Source organism: Urocitellus parryii, chromosome 3 (assembly GCF_045843805.1).
Source record: "Urocitellus parryii isolate mUroPar1 chromosome 3, mUroPar1.hap1, whole genome shotgun sequence".
Taxonomy (NCBI): Eukaryota; Metazoa; Chordata; class Mammalia; order Rodentia; family Sciuridae; genus Urocitellus; species Urocitellus parryii.
In genome coordinates this window covers 94993847-95016980 of record NC_135533.1, presented here as the reverse complement: position 1 = coordinate 95016980, position 23134 = coordinate 94993847, and the positions used below count along the sequence as shown (strand labels likewise).

The 23134-nt window shown below is 38.0% G+C and overlaps 1 pseudogene and 1 gene segment (V, D, J or C); both read left to right on the top strand.

Annotated features, from left to right (window-relative positions):
* The first annotated feature begins 5790 nt into the window (after positions 1-5790).
* LOC113181942 (nuclear receptor-binding factor 2 pseudogene) lies at positions 5791-6643 on the top strand (annotated as a pseudogene).
* A 4398-nt stretch (positions 6644-11041) lies between these two features.
* LOC113181960 (T-cell receptor gamma chain C region DFL12-like) overlaps positions 11042-23134 on the top strand; it is a 38177-nt gene continuing 26084 nt past the window's right edge. The window contains 2 exon segments of the C gene segment in view: positions 11042-11084; positions 11185-11504. Coding sequence covers positions 11042-11084; positions 11185-11504 — 363 coding nt within the window.

The following is a 23134-nucleotide window of genomic DNA, read 5'->3' as shown; positions in this document are numbered from 1 at the left end:
TTTTCACTGTTTTAATCACTTGCTGATCACTAGGATTCTACTGTAGTTCCATTGAATTTCTTTTTTTTAACTTCTAAAGTTATGAAGTAATTACCAAAAATCTATACTTATATTTTGCAAATGAAACAATCAAAATGTGCATTCTGTGTGCCTTAGTTCAGTAGATTACTTTGACCATCTTTATTTTCTTTGCTTAGCTGCTCCCACGCCAAAAAAAAGAAAAAGAAATCAAACAAAATGTCATCAACAACAAAGAAAATTGAGAAAAAGTTAATTAATTTGTTTGTATAGAATTTATTATACTAAGTAGTCTCTCAAGGTCCCAAGTTCTTTAGGAAAATAATGTAATAATGTTCTCAATAATATAGTAACACTAGCTATCAATTAGTGATATCTTACATGCTAAGTTCTGTTGTAAGCATTTCATATAGTTTATGTCCTTTAATCCTAACTTAAAACATGGAAGATAGCTATTAGTATTATCTCAGTTTTGTAGATGTTCTATAGGAAGAGATTTAAGACTTTGATAAATTGATAGCTTGATAGCTGTTTTTTTTTTTAATTTTCTTTTTTTGTTTCTTTCTTTCTCTCTCCCTCTCTTTTTTTTCTGATACTGAGGATTGAACCCTGGGGTACTTTATTACTAAGGTATATCCTCAGTCCTCTTGATTTTTTTTTTCTTTCTAGATAGGATCTTACTAAGTTACTGAAGGTCTTGCTAAGCTGCCCAGGCTGGCCTCAACCTTGTGATCCTCATGCCTCAGCCTACATATTGCTGGAATCACAGCAGTGTGCCAACACCACACCCCGCTGAGAAATGGCATCTGAACCCAGTTCTGTATAATTTCAAACTCCTGATCTCAGAGAGATGAGCAAAACAAAAGACTGCAAAATTTTTCTAAGGAGACGTTTCAGGGGCAACTGAATTTTGCTGTTTTCTTGATGTTCATTTCTTTACCTGCAGCCTTAGGTTCAACAGTTCTTCAGGGTCACTTGAAGTCATTCAAATTGATGCTTCAATTGAGTGTTAACTTAGAAACAGTATCCAGAAAATGTTGTTATACAATCTGTTTTTTCTACTTCTGTGTTATGAGCAGGTTTTGTATTGTTTTGTTTTAAAATGAAAAAAAAAGGATGTAATAAAAAATATGCTATTGAACAAAAAGAAAAGCATCAAGATGGAACACAAAAATATGCCTCTTGACCATCAACTCTGACGCTCAACCTGCTGTGGAGCACAGACATTTATTCAAGGTGGATGGAAAAAGGAAGTTTAGGACTTACCCAAATGGAAGCCTTGCCTGAGATGGCCACGTTCTGTTCTGCTTCCCTTGTAACTGCCCAAGGAGGACCTGACATGGGCTGAGGAGCAAATGGGTGTCAGGTCCTCAATTTTATATGTTTTTGTCTTAGTTAGAGACTATCATCCTCTCTATTAGATGAGGAACTTGGGATTCAGTGTGACAACAACTTCCAAGGTCAAGAAGACATTGTTAATAGCAAAGAATAGATTTAAAGGCAACTTTGTCATTAAAACTTACCCTTTTCCCCACCACACCACCACACACTGACCCAGAAATAACTAGAATAAAAGATAAAGAGAAGTTGTAGGGTCAGACTTCTCTGTATATTCATGCAGATGCAGAATGCATGTCTACAAATATATACCAATAGGGAATTTGATCCTTTAATGAAAAGTGTTGAAACAGAATTCCAACTTTTTGAATGAAGCATAACTACAGCAATCAAACATCCTCAGTAATTAGATAAATAATGGTAGGAGCAGCGCTATGCTATTCACTATGTACCTGAAAGGAAATAAAGAATTAAACAAATGATTCTTTGATTATGTAGTCTTTGTTGTGTATCTAAGTTCCCTGAGAAGACAGAAATGAGTGGATCGTTGGTAGGCTCCATGGAGCCATGAAATTCAAGGAAACGTTTGCCAAATAAAAAGCAGATTCCTAATCCAAAATTAGGCCTCACAACAGTAGCTCTGTGCTAAACCTCCTTCAACAAGGAGGCAGAGGAAGGAGCACAAAGGTGCAGTGTGCAAAATCCACTGAGCACCAGTGTTATACCATGAGCTGTGTCCAGCTCCCTCCTTAAATTATTGCTGGGAGGTAGGTGTGTTTATTTCGTTTTCATAGCTGAGGGCATCAACAGTCAGAAAGCACCAAGTCAAACTCATAGCAGGCAGAAGAGGAATGAAAAGGACTGGCTGGTTTCCTGCTCCCTTTTGAGGCACACCAAGTAGACTTGGTGTTAAGAAATGGAATAGAGTTCCAGTTCATTCCCTTTGGGACTTCCTTTGGATTCAAAATATCATTGATTAGGTAGAATAAGCCAACATATATAAAAGTGTTTTGGAAATTGGTGCATGTTTACATGTACCAAGGTAAGGAATTACAGTTTCATTTTATTATTTTTCATTCATTCCACTAAGATCTCTAATAAGAGTTATCTCCTAATGACAGCCAATATTTATAGAGTTCTCCCTAGAGAGAAATAATTCTAATTGATTCACTAAAAGGATATAACGATCAGTCAGAACAAGTCCTGATGTAGCAAAAAGAATTTAGCAACATGTATATGAAAGCGATAGGTAACTGATGAAGTAAGGCAGTACAACTGAGGGACTGTTGTTATGTGTCCACTCCTATTTCTCAAGAAAAGAGGTGGTAGCTAGGTGCAGTGGCAAATGCCGGTGGTCTCAGAGATTCAGGGAAGCTGTGAAAGGAAGATCTCAAGTTCAAGGATGACTGGGTAACTTAGTGAGACCCTCTCTCAAATTAAAACATTAAAAAATTGGGGATGGCTGGGGATGTAACTCAGTGGTAGAATGCCAATTAAATGATATTGCTCTTGGGTGAATGTGAAATTTATATGATGTTTAGCTGCTGTTTCATTTTGTTCCCGCCTTGACTAATACAAAAATCTCAAGGTATTAAGTCTTATTAGCTTCCTAAAAAGATCGCTAAACTTGTAGTCTGAACTCCAAGCATTCCTAGATCCAGGGGACATTGTAAGGTCTGACAACTTTTACAACCACAGTGGGGTGGGAGCAGCACTGACATCTAGTGAATAGAGGCCAGAGACGCTGCCAAACATCCCATAGGAGAGCATCCCTCCTCTACCACTGTAACAAAGCTTTATCTAGCCCCAAATATCAACAATGCAGAGGCTCAGGAAGCCCTGATTAGATATACTATCCACAGATTTTCCAAGAGGTCAACAAAATTGTTAACTCCAATCAGGTCAGTTATGAGCTATGTCCAGCTTGCATATAATTGGAACCCATAGAATCCCTGAAGCAATTGTTTTGCAGACTTTCTCTATAAAGCACTGTTGGGAGTGTCATGACAATGTGCCCTTCTCCCAGGTAGGAGGCAGGGAGTCAGCTCTCCCACATCCACACCACAGCGTCTCTCCACGTCCTGGTGCCAATATGGGTCCAGAGCAGAGCTCTGTTGTGGGGTGATGGAAGGGCTTAACCTGTATCTTGAGGGTTTGGTGGGCATAGAGACCAGAGTTGACCTGGCCTGAAGAAGTCCACAGGTGGCATGCAGTCATAAGAGATTTGGTAACTTGGGCCAAATTCTCCATAAAATCAACTAAATAATCCTGATAAAGTAACAAGAACAACAAAAAGGAATCTCAAGTTTCTAAGAACCAATAGATAACTAAGTATATAACTTTTTACTTTGGCAAATGAATTGATTATTTTGCTGTCATATAATATGGATAATGCTCCATGTGTTGCTGACCAATTAGCAACCTCAGAAATGAGAGATGTGGGTATATAGTCCTGAGATGCCAATTTTCTCTGTTGACATTGTAGGAATTGTACCACCCAATCCTGGCCTGGCATCTCCTGATCTAGTTCCCTATCTCTATAACCTTTTTCCCCACAGATCATGAAAGACAAGATATTATGGGTGCAAATATTCATCTGCTCTTCACTTAAGGAGAGTGAATTTGTTCCTCTATTTCTCAAATTGGTTGAGGGATATTCTTTTAAATGCTATTTTATTTCTGGAATATTATAATTTTATTGAAAATACAAGTTGTATTCTTTTGTTTCTAGTAAATATTGGATAAATATACTGGGAGCAAGTGGAAACATTTATTTCTGTATTAGAAATGAAACACATGTCTTCACTGCAGGATATTTAGGTACAACTTTTCTTTTTATTTGTTCTACTTAGTTATACATGACAGTAGAAAGCATTTTGATGCATCAAACATAAATGGAGTATAACTTCTCATTCTTCTGGTTGTACATGATGTAGAGTTTCATTGGTTGTGTAATCACAGATGCACACACATACAGTAATAATGTCTGATTCATTCTACTATATTTTCTACCTCCATACCTCTTCCCCTGCTTCACTCCCTTATGTCTAATCCAAAGTCAGATACAACTTTTTAAACATACTCAGGTACTGAAAAACACCAAACCAGGATCATGAGGATCTATATGTATTTGGGGAGTAACAAAAAATAAAACGACCAGAATTCAGCATCAGTTACAGGCAAAGAATTCCACCTATGAGGTATATAATTCTGCCTACTTCCCTCTGGTACTTATTATGAAATACATACAAAAAGAAAATATCATTATCTACTACAATGTCCCTAAGAACCTATTATGCCATTAAAGAAAAAAATAATGAGCACACATGCCCCGCCCCTGGACATGTCTGTGACCACATCCTCCCCAACATGGAACTGCCTCCTCCAGTCTTGAGCCCTGCTAGGCGTCAGCCCCAGCTTGCAGCACTTCCTGTCTTCCACACATTGAAGCCTCCCTATCAGAGGAAACAGGAAAGGGAGTCTGATGGATATCAACTGCACCCCCAGATGCCAGTAACAGTGCCCCCAATGTTTGGTTTGGCATCATTTCCTGTTGAATCAGGTTCACATGTAGACACTGAGTATGCTGGTACTGCCTGAGCATCTCAGAGAGCAGGCAAACTCCACTATTCCATTTCCCTGAGATTTCCAGTAATGATGAAATATTTAAGAAAAGGTGCTGGGAAGCAACAGGAAAAACTCATATCCATTCATCCCCATGATGCACTAGATGTTCTATGTGTTCAGAACCTCAGGGGACCATCATAAAAACTCTAAAATAAGCCTATGGATGGAAGAAAGAACTGATGCATACAGAGGGTCAGTGACCTGTTCAAACACAGGTCATAACATTTCAGTAGAACCCTTGAGCCACACTGAATATCTTTCAGTTTATTAAATTTATAAGAATATACTGTGGCATTTGAAGGCAAATGTGGGCTGGCTCAAGCCCAGCAGAGTCTGGCCAAAATCGAATGAACTGTTGCTTGAGAAGTCATGGCCAAAGGTTACGTAGGGTACACAACTGGAAGAGTTTCCTTTCTGGGAAATTCTGCCTCAGGGCCGTTCTCCTTACTGGACAAAAAATGGTTCTTATGAACATCCTTTATCAGAAGTCATGAATGGGATATAAGGAGAGGGATTAAAATCCAACAGCCTGAACTAACTAGTGTTTTGGATGTGAAATGAGGATCATGTTTTGGAAATACAGAGTTTTCCTCATTTTACTGTCCTCTGTAAGTCATGTTTCCTGTATGTAGCCCCTTCATTATTAAGGCTAAACTATGACATTTAAGAACCCTGGAAGAGACCACAATGTCTGTGGGCGCGCTGAGAGGCGGCTGTCTCCAAGGCTGCCTTGAGCTCTTCTTCTACTCCCCTCCATGTGCCCTCACCGCCACTCCCCTTCCTCAGGCTGCCGCTCCTGCAGAGTCTATGGAAGTAATGGAAGCACCTCTCAACCTGGATTATCAGCAGAGCAGACGAGCAGACCATTTATTAGCTGCAGGGAAATATGAAGAGGCTCTTTCTTGTCACAAGAAGGCTGCGACATATCTTTCTGATGCTATGAAGCTGATCAAGTTATTTATCACTGGAATTACAAAGGGATAGCCACATGAAACAGCTCCTCCTCATCCAGGAGAGGTGGAAAAGGGCAAAGCGTGAAGAACGATCAAAAGCTCAGAACACAGACAAGGATGTAGCTACCCATCTTCAGTCATCTCATAAACCCTCTGCTGAGGATGCAGAGGGCCAGAGTCCCCTTCTTTCTCAGAAGTACAGCCCTTCTACAGAGAAACACCTCCCTGAAATTCAGGGAGTCTTTGACAGGGATCCAGACACACTACTATTTTTATTTCAGCAAAAGAGTGAGCCAACAGAGCCATATATTGGAAGCAAATCCCTGAAGGATGATAAAACAATTATCGAGGAGCAGGCAACCAAAATTGCAGATTTGAAGAGGCATGTGGAGTTCCTTGTGGCTGAGAATGAAAGATTAAGGAAAGAAAATAAACAACTAAAGGCTGAAAAAGCCAGACTTCTAAAAGATCCAGTAGATAAGGAGCTGGATGTGGATGCTGATTTTGTAGAAAAGTCAGAGTTATAGAGCTTGCCACCACATTCAGACACTGCTATAGCTTCTTCAACCTGGCAGAAATTTGCAGCAAATACTGGGAAAGCCAAGGATATTCCAATACCCAATCTTCCTCCCTTGGATTTTCCATCTCCAGAACTTCCACTTATGGAGCTATCTGAGGATTTTCTGAAAGGACTTATTAATAATTAAAATAGAAGGCTTTTGGAGAGATCAGAAGAAATTCAGCAACACAGTTGAAAAGAAGAAAAAATTAAAAAGAGAAAACCACATACAAGGGTAATTCCAGATGCGCTTTACCATCTGGCTGACTGGCAGGAGCAGCATTGCCAGGATGTGGAAAACAGTCACTGTGAAATATATTGCATATCTGATCTACCCACTGGAGCTAAGGGTTCCCACCTGGTAGACAGTAAACTCTTGGAGATTCATTTTCTCCTGATACAAACCAAATGGGTACCTGGAATAATTTTCTCAAGCACCAATTATTTTTCTTCAGGGTTAAAATGTATAAAAGTGTGTTATATATAATTAATCTATAATGCCATAAATAATAATGTAAAACCTAAATAATATGGTAGCCTGAGGGGCTGCCTTGTATTTGAAACATGCTTTCTATCATGCATTGACTGTGTGCATTTTGTTATGCACATTTTGTTTCTTTAAGTAAGGTGTGTAGGATATACACCTTTCTAGATGAAACTATATGTGCCACATTTTGCATTAATAATATAATGATAACCTCAAGACTATCAGGAGAAGTATTTAAATTTCCATTTTATGAAGAAAGGAACCAAAGTATTAGTTATTCTATTTTTAAAAATTACCAGTTTACATAATTAATCAGGGTGCATTTTAAGTTCTAACTTTGTTATATAATGCATCACTTAAAAATACTAAGGAATGATCCTTTGTTTTTAATGATGCATAAGTGGAAGTAATGCTAGTTGGCAGTAAGAAATCAATAAAGTAACTGTGTGTTTTTGTTTGTTTGTTTGTTTTTTACAAAAAGAACCCTGGAAGATGTGACTAAACCAAACCCCTTTGATCAGTTAGTTGAATGACAGTGGGTTTAAAAATCAGGTGCAGTTAAAAGAGAACAATGATTTTCTAAAGTCTGAATCTCCATTCAGAAGTTAAAAGACAATCCCACAAAACCAAGAATACAAAATTTTACTGCAAGTAATAGGTAGGATAAACTCAGAGTATGAAGTCAGCATTTACCTAGAGAGAAGGGTGGCATTTCTAGCTGGGAAGTGCTATGAGATGATGGGAAGAGTTAGAAAGGCAAAGAATTGAATGAAGGCCATTCCTTTTCTCTATCCCCAGAGTGCCCTAGCTCAGAAGTGATAGAAACTCCAACAGAGCCCAAGATAGACCTGGGGAGAATCTGAGAGCTTCAGTTGATGTTGAGCTTCTTCAGTACTGCCAGGGTTCACCAACAGTGGAAGATATAAAAATATCAGCCCAACCAAGCACTTTTTTCCCCCTGGTGTATGCAGAGGAGATCTAAAACCTCCAGGGGTCTCTAATAGGGTACAGGGGTGCTGAAAGTGTCAGGAAACACATTGCATGGGATTTGGATGACAAGCTGTAAGTGGAAGCTTTGCATCCCAAAGGCTTGGTGTAGACTCAACAGTGGTAAGTTCAGGTCTGTTAGTGCACCAGCAGATTCAGAGGAGGAGTCCAAATCCCAGATGCCATGGAGGAAAGTGCTGGATGCTGTTGAAGACACACATCAGGTAGCAAGGACTCATCCTCTTCCCCTGTGGGGGATGTTCCAAATGCCATTTGTGCTGATTTCAACCTGATTAAGGCTTCTGTCAAGACTGTGTAAACAGTCTGAGTGAATCAGAGACTATCATTCCTTTATCCTAAGACCTCCAGGGGGTGTGGATGACACTGACTGAATCATAAGGGAATTGCAATAAAGAGAGGGAACTCCTGATGATTCAGAATGTGATTTTTATGTCCAGGTGTTGCAGCAAATGAGTTAAGAATAATGGATGTGATGCTGGAATCCAAGTATTACAAAGTAGGGACCTCTGTCTATCTAGTCTCTGTGACATTCCCAGTTCTTGCATGGAGTTTGGACTTTGGCAGATCCTTGATGCATATTTGCTGGAATAAATGAGTCTTTGCAAGCCATGGAGGAGGCACAAGTGAACTATTTCCTGTAACGAATAGTAGAATGTGCAATCTAGAGCCCTGAAAAGAAAGAAGTGAAATATACAATAGGAAGGAGATATGGAAGAACTAAAGTGTCTTGTTAAAATATTTTTTTAAAAAAAGAACACAGGTTCTGTAATTATACGCTCTGGGACAAAGTACTGTTCTTCCACTTATTCCTGTTTGATCTGAAACAAAATGCTTGTTCTGTCGAAGCCTCTATTTACCCATTTGAAAAATGGGAAAAATAAAAACAGTGCCAATTCAAAATATAATTAACAAAAGTGTTCAAGTGCCAGCAAGTTACTGCACCAAGGAATGTTCAAAATGAATTCAAGCTATTCATGTATAGAGAATTACACAACATAAAAATCAAAATACCTATTTTTACAGTGTTTACAATAATAAATAAAAAATAGTCTGCGTTTGTTCAAATCTTTATTTCATACAATTCAGAAAGAACAAAATATGTGTCTGAAATAGGCATTTGTCTGTCATTTTCCCCTCTTAGTAATAATGCACTCTTATGTTTATGGAGCTTCTCATCTTATGATTCTTGGTGAAAGAATGAATTCATCCCACATAATAGAAAAGAAAAATGTCCAAATATGTTCTCACCATCATTATTTAGGTATAGGGAGATTGTGTGGGCTCCACCAGTTAGACACACTCCTCACAGCACGCTCACAGTATCCAGCCACACAGAGCACAGGCACACGGCCACTGGACTGAAGGGTCTGGAGGACCTGTCTGTGAGCCATGAGTATACTGGGGACCTAGTGAGTTCCAGTGTAGCTATGGACACCCCTGTGCTATCAGTACCCACAGCCCCACACCAATGCCTGCAGACAGACCCAGGAAGCAGACTCCATTGGTGTCCCTCTCTATCATCTTTCTATAGTCGGGAAAAACACTTGTGTGAGAGTAGCATGAGTTCTTTTAATGGTAGCCCATGGACCTTCTGGATTAGTGACTTCTTCCCTCCATACTCAGCTTTCAGTGTTGAGCGCCTCAGAAATGATATTTATTGGGAAACAGAGAATATGGGGCAGCTACTTCAGAGGGAAAATGTAGCCATCTGAGCCAACCCGTTCCTTTCCTTTTTCCAACAGAGGCCCCGTGGAGACTGAGTTCACACCTGCCACATATGGGAATTGACAAAGCTACAGACAAGGTCAGGGACAACCACCATCCAGAACTAAAAGAGCTCTCATACACCCAATTTTCAGAGGAAACCACATGGAAGTCACAAAATGAAAGTGAAGAAGCTTAGCTGAAGAAAAGAACATAGCAAAGGGCAGCTCCCTGACATGCAAAAAAAAAAAAATAAGAAATAACTAAAAATATTTGATGATTTCCCTTGACTTATGCAGGTCATTGCTTCAAAATAACCACTAAAGCATTTTAAGGAGGAAAGTGGTGGGAAAATGAAGTGGTTGACAGGAGGGGGATGCTAAATGTTAAATTTTAGTTATAGTAGTAATAATAATTAATAAAACTGAAAATAGACTATATGTTGGGAACTGTACTAGATATATTATTCAATAAGCATAAAATTTTGAGACAAATATCATTATTGCATCTCTTTTCAGAGGAAACAATTCAGACACAATGAAGTGAAGAAATTTGCAACCGTCAGGCAGTTCCTAAGTGATAAAGATGGAAAGCTAATAGATGTAGACATTGAAAAATGCTCCGGTGCTATTGTTGTACCGACAGAAGAATACAAAACCCTGAGTATAAATGTTTATATCCACAGAAATATTTTCATATCCATATACCTACAAAGAAAATCTAAAAGTTAATACACCATTCTGATAATAGTTGTTGGTCTTGGATATATAATCATGGATGTTTTTGTTTCCATTTTTATCCTGTTTCTATGAGTTTCTTCATGAGCATCTTCACCAGCATGTTTTGCTTATCAACCATGTGAATTTGTGGAGCCCCTTCTCTTCTCTGTACCTCAGTATTCTCAATTCTAAAGTGCAGCCACAAGTATTCAAACTGTGTGACTATAGCCAAGGTTAAAAATGGGGAGAACATTTTGAAAAAAAAAGTATAGCAAGTACCAAATGCTCATTGAATATTTGCTATTATGAAAGTATTTATTAAATATGCAACATGCAAAAATAGGATGCTGAGAAAAATAGTTCATAAAATAGCTCCTGGGCATTTCCACAGAAACTAAGGCCCTTCCTGGTTCCACATTCATGCAAAGAGCCCTATGGTGACCACTAGCCCTATTTTAATATACGCAAGGCAGGCCTGAAGAGAGCAATGCTGAGTCTGCAGTCAGCACTGAAGGGCCCACCCCTTCCTTCCCTCTTCCCAGTTCAGGTCACGCCCTCCTGACACTGACCTGAGACATCCAGACACCAGGTCCCCACCACTTCTTGAGGACGTAGCCTGGAAGTCAACATGTCACTGCTGCAAGCTGTCACCTTCCTCTCCTTCTGGGCTGGTGAGTCACTCTGCCCATTTCATTCCTTCTTGATGAGTGACTACAGTAATTTTTTCATGTTTTCTTCTCATATTCTCATATTCTCCTTTTCAACTCACAGTTGGACTTGGATTGTCAAAGGTGGAGCAGTCTGAAATATCGGTTTCTAAAGAAATAAAGAAAAGTGTTAGCATAAATTGCAAGATATCCAGCACAAGTTTTGATACTGAAGTCATTCACTGGTACTGGAAGAAACCAAATAAGACTGTGGAGCATCTGATTCAAGTTTCTTCAACAAAGTCCCCAGCTCGAGGTTCCTTGAATGGAAAGGACAACAAAATTGAGGCAAAAAAGTATTCTCAAACTTCGTCTTCAGTCCTTACCATATTTTCCATAGAAAAAGAAGACGCAGCCATGTACTACTGTGCCGGGTGGTCCACAGTATTAGAATTGTTGAGACAACGCACACAAGATCCTCTCCTTGGGCCTGAGCCCTCCCACATCCTTTCCTACCACAACCAACTCCACAGCTGGGCTCCCAGCCACAGGCTGCCTTCTCTGCAGCCCTCCTGTGCTCTCCAGGAAACCATCATTGGACCTGGTTACAGGAGTTCACAGCTAGGCCCAGATATTGTGCTTCCAAATCTCCAATTGAATCTATTTCCTAAGGGGTTCTAGCCCTGTCTGTAGACTGAGAGGCACAGGCTTTGCCAATGTTCATCATAACAGCTACCAGAGGCATTTGGTAAGTGCAAGGTGCAGGTAGAAGGGAATTCATAGTGTGTCATTGTTGTCACACATAATCAAGACAACCCCTGTTCAGTGTACCCATCACTGGTCTACTGCATCATGAATAAGCTAAAGTTTAGAGGAAAGGAGCCTAATGGTGGATACCCAAAGACAAGAAGTCATGCCCTTTTGAACCAGGCTGAGAAGTTTAAGAATTGTGTAAGTGAATGCTGGGATATCTGGGACACATTAGTATGGAGCAGATGTACTTTATATGGGAGATGTGGCGAGGAGGATTCTTTTAGCTCCTGTCATCAGAAAAGAGCTCGAGCCGCTGAGTCCATTAATTGTGCCTACAATTTTGGTGATCCTTGGTCCTCCTGGTTAAAGAAGCTGCCAAGACCAGAAGATGACCATTATGATTCTTCACATATTTCATCTCTTTTAATCTACACTGCTTTCAGGTTAATTCTGTTATTGTCATTATGCATACCTGACTCAGGAGATAAGTGAAGCATTGAGTGGGTCAGGTCCAAATCACAAAGCTGATCCGAGTAGATGGGAGTTGGAACCCAGGTAATCTGGCTGCACTGAACTATTATGCTGCTAAACTGTTTACTTGTCTCAGGGGGATCAAATAAACAAGAAATAGTTACTATCCAATGGAGGAGACATTGACCCATCATGAAGCATTAAGTGGTACAAATTATTACTGTGTGCTGAAGACTCTGCCCTGGATTTAGAATGATTATGTGATTTTATGGACTCCATGAAATACCAATAATTTCCCAATAAATGTATGAATATAAATCAATACAAAAATTTTTGTTTTTTTAAATTCTAATTTATTATATTTGACAGCAGAATGCATTATAATTCCTATTACACATATAGAGCACATATTTTTTCATATCTCTGGTTCTATATAAAGTGTATTAACACCATGTCTTCATACATGTACTTTGGAAAAAGATGTCTATCTCGTTCTACCACTTTTTTTATACCCCTTGCTTCCTCCCTTCCCCTCCCTCCCCTTTTCCCTATCTAGAGTTCATCTAATTTTCACATGCTTCCCTTCCCAACCCCACTATCAATGAGCCTCCATATATCAGAGAAAATATTTGGCATTTGTTTTTTTTGGAATTGGCTAACATCACTTAGCATTATATTCTCCAACTTCATCAATTTACCTGCAAATGTCATGATTTTATTCTCTTTCATTGCTGAGTATTATTCCATTATGTATATATGTATACCACATTTTATATATCCATTCCTCTACTGATGGCCACCTAGGTTGGTTCCACAGTTTAGCTATTGTGATTTGTGCTGCAGTAAACATTGATGTGGCTATGTCCCTGTAGTATGCTGTTTTTAAGCCCTTTGGGTATAGACTGAGGAGAGAGATAGCTGGGTCAAATGGTGGTTCCATTCCAAGTTTTCCAAGGAATATCCATACTGTTTTCCACACTGGCTGCACCAATTTGCAGCCCCACTAGCAATGTATGAGTGTGCCTTTTCCCCCTCGCCAACACTTATTGTTTGTATTCTTAATAACTGCCATTTTGAGTGGAGTAGTTTGATTTGCATTTCTCTAATAGCTAGAGATGTTGAACACTTTTTCATATATTTGTTAATCGATTGTATATCACCTTCTGAGAAGTATCTGTTCAGTTCCTTGGCCCATGTATTGATTGAATTATTTATTTGTGTGTGTGTGTGTGTGTTTAGCTTTTTGAGTTCTGTATAAACCCAGAGATTAGTGCTCTATCTGATGTGCAAGAGGAAAAAAATTGCTCCCAAGCTTAGGCTCTCTATTCACCTCACTGATTGTTTCTTTTGCTGAGAAGAAGCTTTTCAGTTTGAATCCATTCCATTTATTGATTCTCAATTTTATTTCTTGTGCCACAGGAGTCTTATTAAGGAAGTAGGGCCCTAATCTGATATGCTGGAGATTGGGGCCTACTTTTTCTTATATTAGACTCAGGGTCTCTGGTTTAATTCCTAAGTCCTTGATCCACCTTGAGTTGAGTTTTGTGCCTGGTGAGAGACAGATGTCTAATCTCAATTTGTTGCATATGAATTTCCAGTTTTCCCAGCACCATTCATTGAAGAGGCTATCTTTCCACCAATGTATGTTTTTAGTACCTTTGTCTAATATAACTGTAATTATGTGGATTAGTCTCTGTGCCCTCATTTTGTAGTACTGGTCTGCCAGTTTATTTTGGTGCCAATACTATGCTATTTTGTTACTATTGCTCTGTAGTATAGTTTAAGTTCTGGTTATAGTGATGCCACCTGCTTCACTCTTCTTGCTAAGGATTGCTTTGGCTATTCTGAGTCTCTTATTTTTCCAGATTAATTTCATGACTGCTTTTTCTATTTCTATGAGGAATGTCATTGGAATTTTGATTGAAATTACATAAAATCTGTATAGGAATTTTGGAAGTATGGTCATTCACTCTGATTTCAAAACCCGGCAAAGACACATCAAAGAAAGAAAACTTCAGACCAATATCTCTAATGAACATAGATGCAAAAATTCTTAACAAAATTCTGGCAAATTAAATACAAAAACATATCAAAAACACAGTTAACCATGATCAAGTGGGGTTCATCTCAGGGATGCAAGGTTGGTTTAATATATGGAAATCAATAAATGTAATTCATCACATCAATAGACTTAAAGATAAGAACCATTTAATCATTTCAATAGAAAAAGCATTTGACAAAATACAGCACTCCTTTATGTTAAAAACACTAGAAAAACTAGGGATAACAGGAACATATCTCAATACTGTAAAAGCTATCTATGCTAAGCCCCAGGCCAACATCATTCTAAATGGAAAAAAAATTAATATATTCCCTCTAAAACCTGGAACAAGACAGGGATGCCCTCTTTCACCACTTCTATTTAACCTAGTTCTTGAAACACTATCTAATTGCCAGAGCAATTAGATAGACAAAAGAAATTAAAGGTATATGGATAGGAAAGGTATAACTCAAATTAGCAGTATTTGCTGACCATGTTATTTTACATCTAGAAGACCCAAAAAATTCCACCAAAAGACTTCTAGAATTAGTAAATGAATTCAGCAATGTAGCAGGATACAAAATCAACACCCATAAATCAGGCATTTCTGTTTATCAGTGACGAATCCTCTGAAAGGGAAACAAGGAAAACTACTCCATTTACAATAGATTCAAAAAAAAAAAATAGAAGGAGTCTTGAGAATCAACCTAACAAAAGGGGTGAAAGACCTCAAAAGAAAAAAAAAAAAACTACAGAGCAATAAAGAAAGAAATTAAAGAAGACCCTAGAAGATGGAAAGATCTCCCTTGTTCTTGGATAGGCATAAAATCCTTGCTTTCTATTATTAATAAATAATGTTTGCAGCAAGTTTCCAGAAAGAACATGCATATCTCCTGATAAGTTTCCTGTACATAGTATTGAACTTGTTTAGATATTCCCAAAACGCAATCAAGCTATTCGTATTCATTATCCTCTATTTTAAGAATCCATCGTCTAATGCAAATTAAAACCATTCTAAGATACCATCTCACTCCAGTAAGAATGGCAGCCATTATGAAGTCAAACAATAACAAGTGCCGGCGAGGATGTGGGGAAAAGGGTACACTTGTACATTGCTGGTGGGACTGCAAATTGGTGCAGACAATTTGGAAAGCAGTATGGAGATTCCTTGGAAAGCTGGGAATGGAACCAACATTTGACCCAGCTATTCCCCTTCTCGGACTATACCCAAAAGATCTAAAAAGAGAATACAACAGGGACACAGCTACATCAATGTTCATAGGAGTACAATTCACAATAGCTAGACTGTGGAACCAACCCAGATGCCCTTTAATAGATGAATGGATAAAAAAATGTGGCATTTATACACAATGGAATATTACTCAGCACTAAAAAATAACAAAATCATGGCATTTTCAGGGAAATGGATGGCATTAGAAGAGATTATGCTAAGTGAAGCTAGCCGATCCCTAAAAAACAAATGCAGAATGTCTTCTTTGATAGAAGGGAGGGGGGGCGACTCAAAACAGAGCAGGGAGGAAGAGCATGAGAAGAAGATTACCATTAAATATGGAAGAGAGGTGCATGGGAATGGGAGAGAGAAGGGGAATTGCAAGGAAGATGGTAGGAGACCCTCATTGTTATGCAAAATTACATATAAGATGCTGTGAGGGGGGAAGAAAAAAAAGAGAGAGAGAAATGCGTCACAGTAGATTGGGTAGAAAGAGGTGATGGGAGGGAAAGGGAGGGAAGGGGGGGAAAGGAAAGGTAGCAGAATACAATAGACACTAGTATGACAGTATGTATAAACATGGCTGTATAACCAATGTGATCCTGCAATCTGTACACATGGAAAAATAAGATTACGTACCCCATTTGAAACAAATGTATGATATGTCAAGATCATTGTAATGTTTTGAGCAACTAATAAAAAATTAAAAAAAAAAGAATCCATGGTCTAATGTTTAATTTTGAAACTCTTTGAAGGATAAAAGGGATTTTCAGGTTAGGCAGACACAGGAGATGGCATTAGACATGTGAATCCTCAGTCCTTCCTCTCCTACCTCTGGGAGCTCATCATTCTTTGATTCTACATCTTCTTTGATTCTTTGTCTACACTGTTTCTGAGCATGACTATTTTTTTAAGAGAGAACTATTGTCCTGCTAAGTCCAAACATAACTTTCCTAGTTCTCCATATTTTTATGGAAATAACCAAACAAACAAACAAATAAGAAAACTGCTCCTGAGATGAACATACCAAATGCAAAATCAGCCTTTTCTTTTCTTTTCTTTTCAAGAGTATCAGTCTTATTTAGAATATTCAAGTACAAAAATGAAAATCTATGTATCTGCTGGTGGGACTGCAAATTGGTGCAGCCAATTTGGAAAGCAGTATGGAGATTCCTTGGAAAGCTGGGAATGGAACCACCATTTGACCCAGCCATTCCTCTTCTCAGACTATACCCAAAGGACCTAAAAACAGATTACTACAGGGACCCAGCCACATCAATGTTTATAGCAGCACAATTCAAAATAGCTAAACTGTGGAGCCAACCTAGATGTCCTTCAGTGGATGAATGGATAAAAACAAATGTGGCATTTATACACAATGGAACATTACTCAATACTAAAAAAGAATAAGAAAGGGACAAAATCAGCCTTTTCAAGTGGAAATGCATGGAAACTGTGGATTAATTTTCTCAAACTGTCCTTGCTAAATTATTTGCATGAATTTCTGGTAATGTAACATTCTAGAGCACCAGACTTAAGGAGAAACAGTTACAATTCTCTTTTTAATATGTTCTTGAGAAAATTGTAACAATGAACAAAAATGGAAAAAGTGGGGATTGCTTGTGCTGCTTTTAAAAGATAGAATATATGAGGTCTTAAAAATGACATTTTTGAGGATTCATGAGTACATGTGAAAATGCGTCATCAAACCCAAAGAACACATTAAATATGAATATATATATATATATATATATATATATATATATATATATATAAATTCCCTTTCAAATATGTAAGTGTCTATGTCAATGGAAGAAACAGAAGTAAAGGAAACATAGAATTCTTAAGACAGGCTTTATTTCTCCAATTAAGTGGGTGGGTTATTTTATTCTTTATACTTTTATTGATTTTATGCATTTTCCAAAATGGACTACAACAACTGTTACAACTAAAATATTATTTAACCAGGTAAGGTTTTTTTCCTAGTTTTAAAGCAATAATGAAAATGCAACTTGAAAACCTCATAAATGATTATTATGTGTCAAGGACTATTATCTATACTTTCTGTTCATTATAATTCTTATATCAGAACATGATTTTAAAATGTTTCTGAAAGATATTTATGAAAATATAGATGTAGAAACAGACACAAAGATTTTATGTAACTCAGGTGACCTCAGATGGATTATAAATTAGCAAGGGTGCTTATTATCACGGGACTTTAATTAGGATATTCTCATTTTAAGGAAGTAGTATATATTTTCAAATATAAAGTTAGCCAATAGAAGAGCATATGAGCCTAAAAATGCAAAGCCCATTTAAAATTTTAGAAAGTAAAATGATATAAACACATTGCCTCATAAATATGCACAGAAAAAGTAAAAAAATTGATGTCTTTTATTGTCATTTTATGGAGATTTACTCATATTATTTGCAGCGAGCATCTGATACTCATCCATGTTCCCTGAGTACCAGGAAAGTGACTGAGGATAAGTTATCTTTGCCCCTCTGTCTGGTCTGTCACAGGGAGGTCACAAAACTATCACCTTTGGGGATTAGTGAGAGTGAAAATGAAAGTACAAGAAAGCACTTTGAACATTGTTGGCAAGTCCTTGGTATATATTTAGGTATATTATTAATTGTAAAGCCTTATTACCATAAATTAAAATGAACATTACTTTAAATACCCTTCTTGCCAGGCGCTGGATTTCTTGCCTGAAATCCCAGCAACTCAGGAGACTGAGGTAGGAAGATCCTGAGTTTAAAGCCAGTCTCAGTTTCTCGGAAAGCTGGGAATGGAACCACCATTTGACCCAGCTATTCCCCTTCTCGGTCTATTCCCTAAAGCCCTAACAAGAGCATGCTACAGGGACACTGCTACATCGATGTTCATAGCAGCTCAATTCACGATAGCAAGACTGTGGAACCAGCCTAGATGCCCTTCAATAGATGAATAGATAAAAAAAATGTGGCATTTATACACTATGGAGTATTACTCTGCATTAAAAAATGACAAAATTATAGAATTTGGAGGGAAATGGATGGCATTAGAGCAGATTATGCTAAGTGAAGCTAGTCAATCTTTAAAAAACAAATACCAAATGACTCCTTTGATATAAGGGGTGTAAACAAGGACAGGGTAGGGACGAAGAGCTTGAGAAGAATATTTACAGTAAACAGGGATGAGAGGTGGGAGGGAAAGGGAGTGAGAAGGGAAATTGCATGGAAATGGAAGGCGATCCTCAGGGTTATACAAAATGTCATATAAGAGGTAAGGAGGGGTAAGTCAAGAGAATACAAATGGAAGACATGATTTACAGTAGAAGGGGTAGAGAGAGAAAAGGGGAGGGGAGGGGAGGGGAGGGGAGGGGGGATAGTAGACAATAGGACAGACAGCAGAATACATCAGACACTAGAAAGGCAATATGTCAATCAATGGAAGGGTAACTGATGTGATACAGCAATTTGTATACGGGGTAAAAGCGGGAGTTCATAATCCACTTGAATCAAACCATGTAATATGATGTATTAAGAACTATGTAATGTTATGAACGACCAATAAAAATAAATAAATAAATAAAGCCAGTCTCAGTAGATTAGCAAGGCACTTAGCAACTCAGTGAGACCCTGTCTCTAAATAAAATATAAAAAAGGGTTGGGAATATGGCTCAGTGGTTAAGCGCCCTGGTTTCAATCCCTGGTACCAAAATAACAACAGCAACAACAACAACCCTCTCTTTGATAGTGTATGTGAGACAGCTCCAAAGTTGCCTTCTCTAGTGCTCAAAAGAGTCTCACAGAGGAGTAAAGAGCTTTCCACAATGAGATGCCTGTGCTACATATTCTGGGAGAACTCCCCATAACCTTGCTGGAGTCCGACTAATTGGTGAATAACAGTGAGAAAGACACCTGATTCACCCTGCGTTCAAGGGGTGAAAAACCATGTAGCTTCTGAAATCACTGCACTATAGATATAGCATTACAATTATAAAATATTCACAGTACAAAAAAGTCCATAAAATGAAACTTCTGAAAAATAGAAATATTTCTTGATAAAATATTTTATGAATTTAAATAATGGGATTTTCCAAAATTTTAAGAACGATTATTCCCAAGGGAATAGGTTATTTCAATTTCTTCTGCATACTTTTCTTAATTTCACATGTTTCCTAAATGACATACTATGGTTTTGTTGTAAAACATATTTAACAAAGCAATTTTTTCCTATTTGATAATGACAGGAATGCTAAGACTTGATACTACCACTGAATATTCATGACATGTGAGGTGCTTATATTAGAGCAATCTATGCATTACCCTTGTGTAATATGATAACATAAGATTCTTAACACTTTTAAAAATACATGAATAGGCATGTTAAACATGTAGAAAACAAGCTCCCGAAAGCCTATATACCTCAGCCAATACTCTATAAGGCTAAGTATGCAGGAAGGTGTTAAATGGGGTCTTTGGTCCTGAAAAATAATTTTTACACATATAATTTAAAGACTTGCACTATAGCATGCAATGAGATATGTAGAACATAAAGCAAAATATGAAAATCCCACTTAAATATATATGTATATAAGTATAAATACATTTGCACAAGCAATGCTATTTCTAGTCATAAATAAGTAGAAAAATTCAAAGTCTTTGAATGAGTTCCTTAATTTCTTTTTGCTACTGTCTTTATTTACTCAATAGAGATGATCACAGCAGCCACCTTATAGGACTGTTCAAAGGCTTCTATGAATTAATATAAGGAAATATTCAGTACATTGCCTGATAAGTATCAAGTCCTCAGTAGCTACTTGATGCTATTCAAATCTTAAAACAATCTTAACATAGAAATTATAACACTGATTTGTGATCAGTCCTCCACATAACATATGTTCATGAAGCAATTCCCAGGTCCAGGGAGTGTAAAAGCTGATTTCCCAAGATTGCCCTATCTCATACCTGCCATGAGATGATACCTGCCATGTTAGAGGCACACAGGTAATGAATGAAATGTGATTTTACTGAGTCATCTGAGTCATAATCTGTTTAGGGACATCCCAATTGATTTTTTAAAAAGCACCACCTAAATCAGTGCTTGTGTCTATGGCATACTAAATAATACCAATGAAATATTTTAGCAGTTGATATTTTTGTTTTACTTTGTTGCTGAGAAATAAATGTCAGATTTCTTATCTTAGTCCTGAGTCAGCTGTAAATGATATAATGACAAACATGAGGACACAACACAGTAGTTGTGTCTTCATAGCTCGAAAGCAACATTTCACAGTGTGAAATTGCAGAGCAAAAGGGTGAGTAGGTAACAGAACCACCCCTCCCCGAAAACAGGAACAGTGTGTGTCAGGGAGTCTTTCCACATAGTCAACACACATATCCAATCTGCTCAGCTCATGAAGAACCTCTCATAACTGCAGCAGATCATGAAGAACCCAGGAAACCACCTGACCCTCCACTTCTCTGAGACACCAGAACAGCCACACCCTCCTGCACTGACCTGAGACCTTAGGTCTCAGGACCCTCACATTCTCATCTTCTTCCTGGGCAGCTAGCATGGTAGGTGGGATGCCACTCCTGAAAGCAGTCATCCTGTCCTCCCTCTGGATTTGTGAGTTTCCCCCCGTCACTACAGTCTCCAGAAGAGAATGAAGTTCTTCTTTTTTTGTAGTTTCTTCATGTGTTGTTTGTTCATAGGACTCTCTCTTCTTTGCTTGCTGTTGGACTAGGGCAACTGGTGCAACCTAAAAATAACAATTTCCAAGGCAACAGATAAGAGTTCTCACTTAACTTGTAAGTTATTCCTTTGACTTGGACAGAGAAGTCATACACTGGTACTGACAATCAAGGTCTAGAGCATCGAATAAATGTCTGGACATCACCTACGGAAAATGAATTAGGTGAGAAGAACAAATTTGAGGCAGTAAAAGTTCTCAAACTTCCATTTGGACCCTGAAAATGAATTTCTTAGAGAAAGAAGATGAAGCTATGAACTACTGTGCCTGCTGGATGAACACAATAGAATTTCCAGAATAACTTCCACAAGATCTACCTCCAGGTCTGTGCCCATTCACTTTCTTCTCATACGAGCAGCGACAGTGGCTGCTGAGCTGGGTGCCCAGGCTGATCCACCTCTCCAGCAGCATTTCCAGAGCTTCCCAAGAGGGCCTTCTCGATTCTGCTCTCCCAGTGAGCCCTGCATGGTGTCAGCAATTATGATTCAAATTAAGAATAATTTGAAACTATTTTCTATTAAGTCAGGTTATCAGAGAATTCTGAAAATACAAGGTTCACAGCACACTCCATCTGTTTATTATCTGACTGTACATAGATTTCCAGTAACCGAATGGTTCAGAATGAATGCAGGAGAGGGTTAAATGCCTGGGAGACATGTACCTTTTATAAAGATTTCCTGTTATTGTTATTTTCTCATTTCTTTCATGAGCATCAGAGGTTTTCAGAAGTAAAATGATCTGTCAAGCACAATAATTTATTCCATTTCATTAGTATCCAGTGCTCAATCTGAATAAATCTAGTGACCTTTATATCCATAAGTAAATAATCCACTATTAGGGGTCCATGAGTTACCGAAGTACAAATACTGCCTCTGGGGAAATAGGCCACAGCTCTATCCATACTCAGGATTCATAGCTGGAAGAAAACAAGTCCTTCTCCAAGAATATACCCTGGAGACTTTGTATATGAGAATTATGCAAAGAAAACAAAAAATCCTGAATAAAAGGACAGGCACTTAAAAGGGGAGATAATACCTGCTTTCTACATCTACACAGAAGGCAAAGCTAATATTTCCCACAAATTAGCAAAGTAAAAAGTAATTATTGACAGTTATTTTACATTTATTATGTGAATACCAGCTGGATGTGAACTTTCAAGGAATAATGGGACAAAATACTAAATGTGAAGCTATAAAAATTCTTCTATTTTCTTAAAGTCTATTTTCAAAAAAACATTGAAATTAATGAGGCAAAATTTTTATATCAGAAAATTTTCTTGTATTGATAATGTTATTAATATGGATTTCTTATCACATAATATCCATGCATACATTTTACCTACACATCTGAAATCACTGCAACACATTCTTACTCCATTTCTCCCTTCTAAGGATCAGATTGTGCTATGAGCAGACATGCTGTTGAAGCCCAGTGAGGGAACACTAGGGGGTGCATGGCACATTCTGAGAGGCAGACTCAGAGCTTCCTGTCCCACACCCTGTCCTTGGTGATTCCTGACCCTGGGGTTACAGTGAGAATTACCAGAACACCTAAATCTCAATAGATCTCATCTCTTACCTAATGTGCACAGAGACACAATGGAAGGAAGACTAAGGGAGAGTAAAAACAGTATGAGAATAGAAACATTTTTTTTAAGAAGAAATGATAGAAAAGATGGAATTAAGCTTCTTACAATATTTGTGCTAAATATTTAATACAGATCATTTCCTTAAATCCTCAAAAGAGCAGTGTAGAGTCCCACTGCAGGGTCCCATCAGATCACATGCTGGGAAATAAAACTATCTTGACTTTACAACAGATGTTTGTGGGG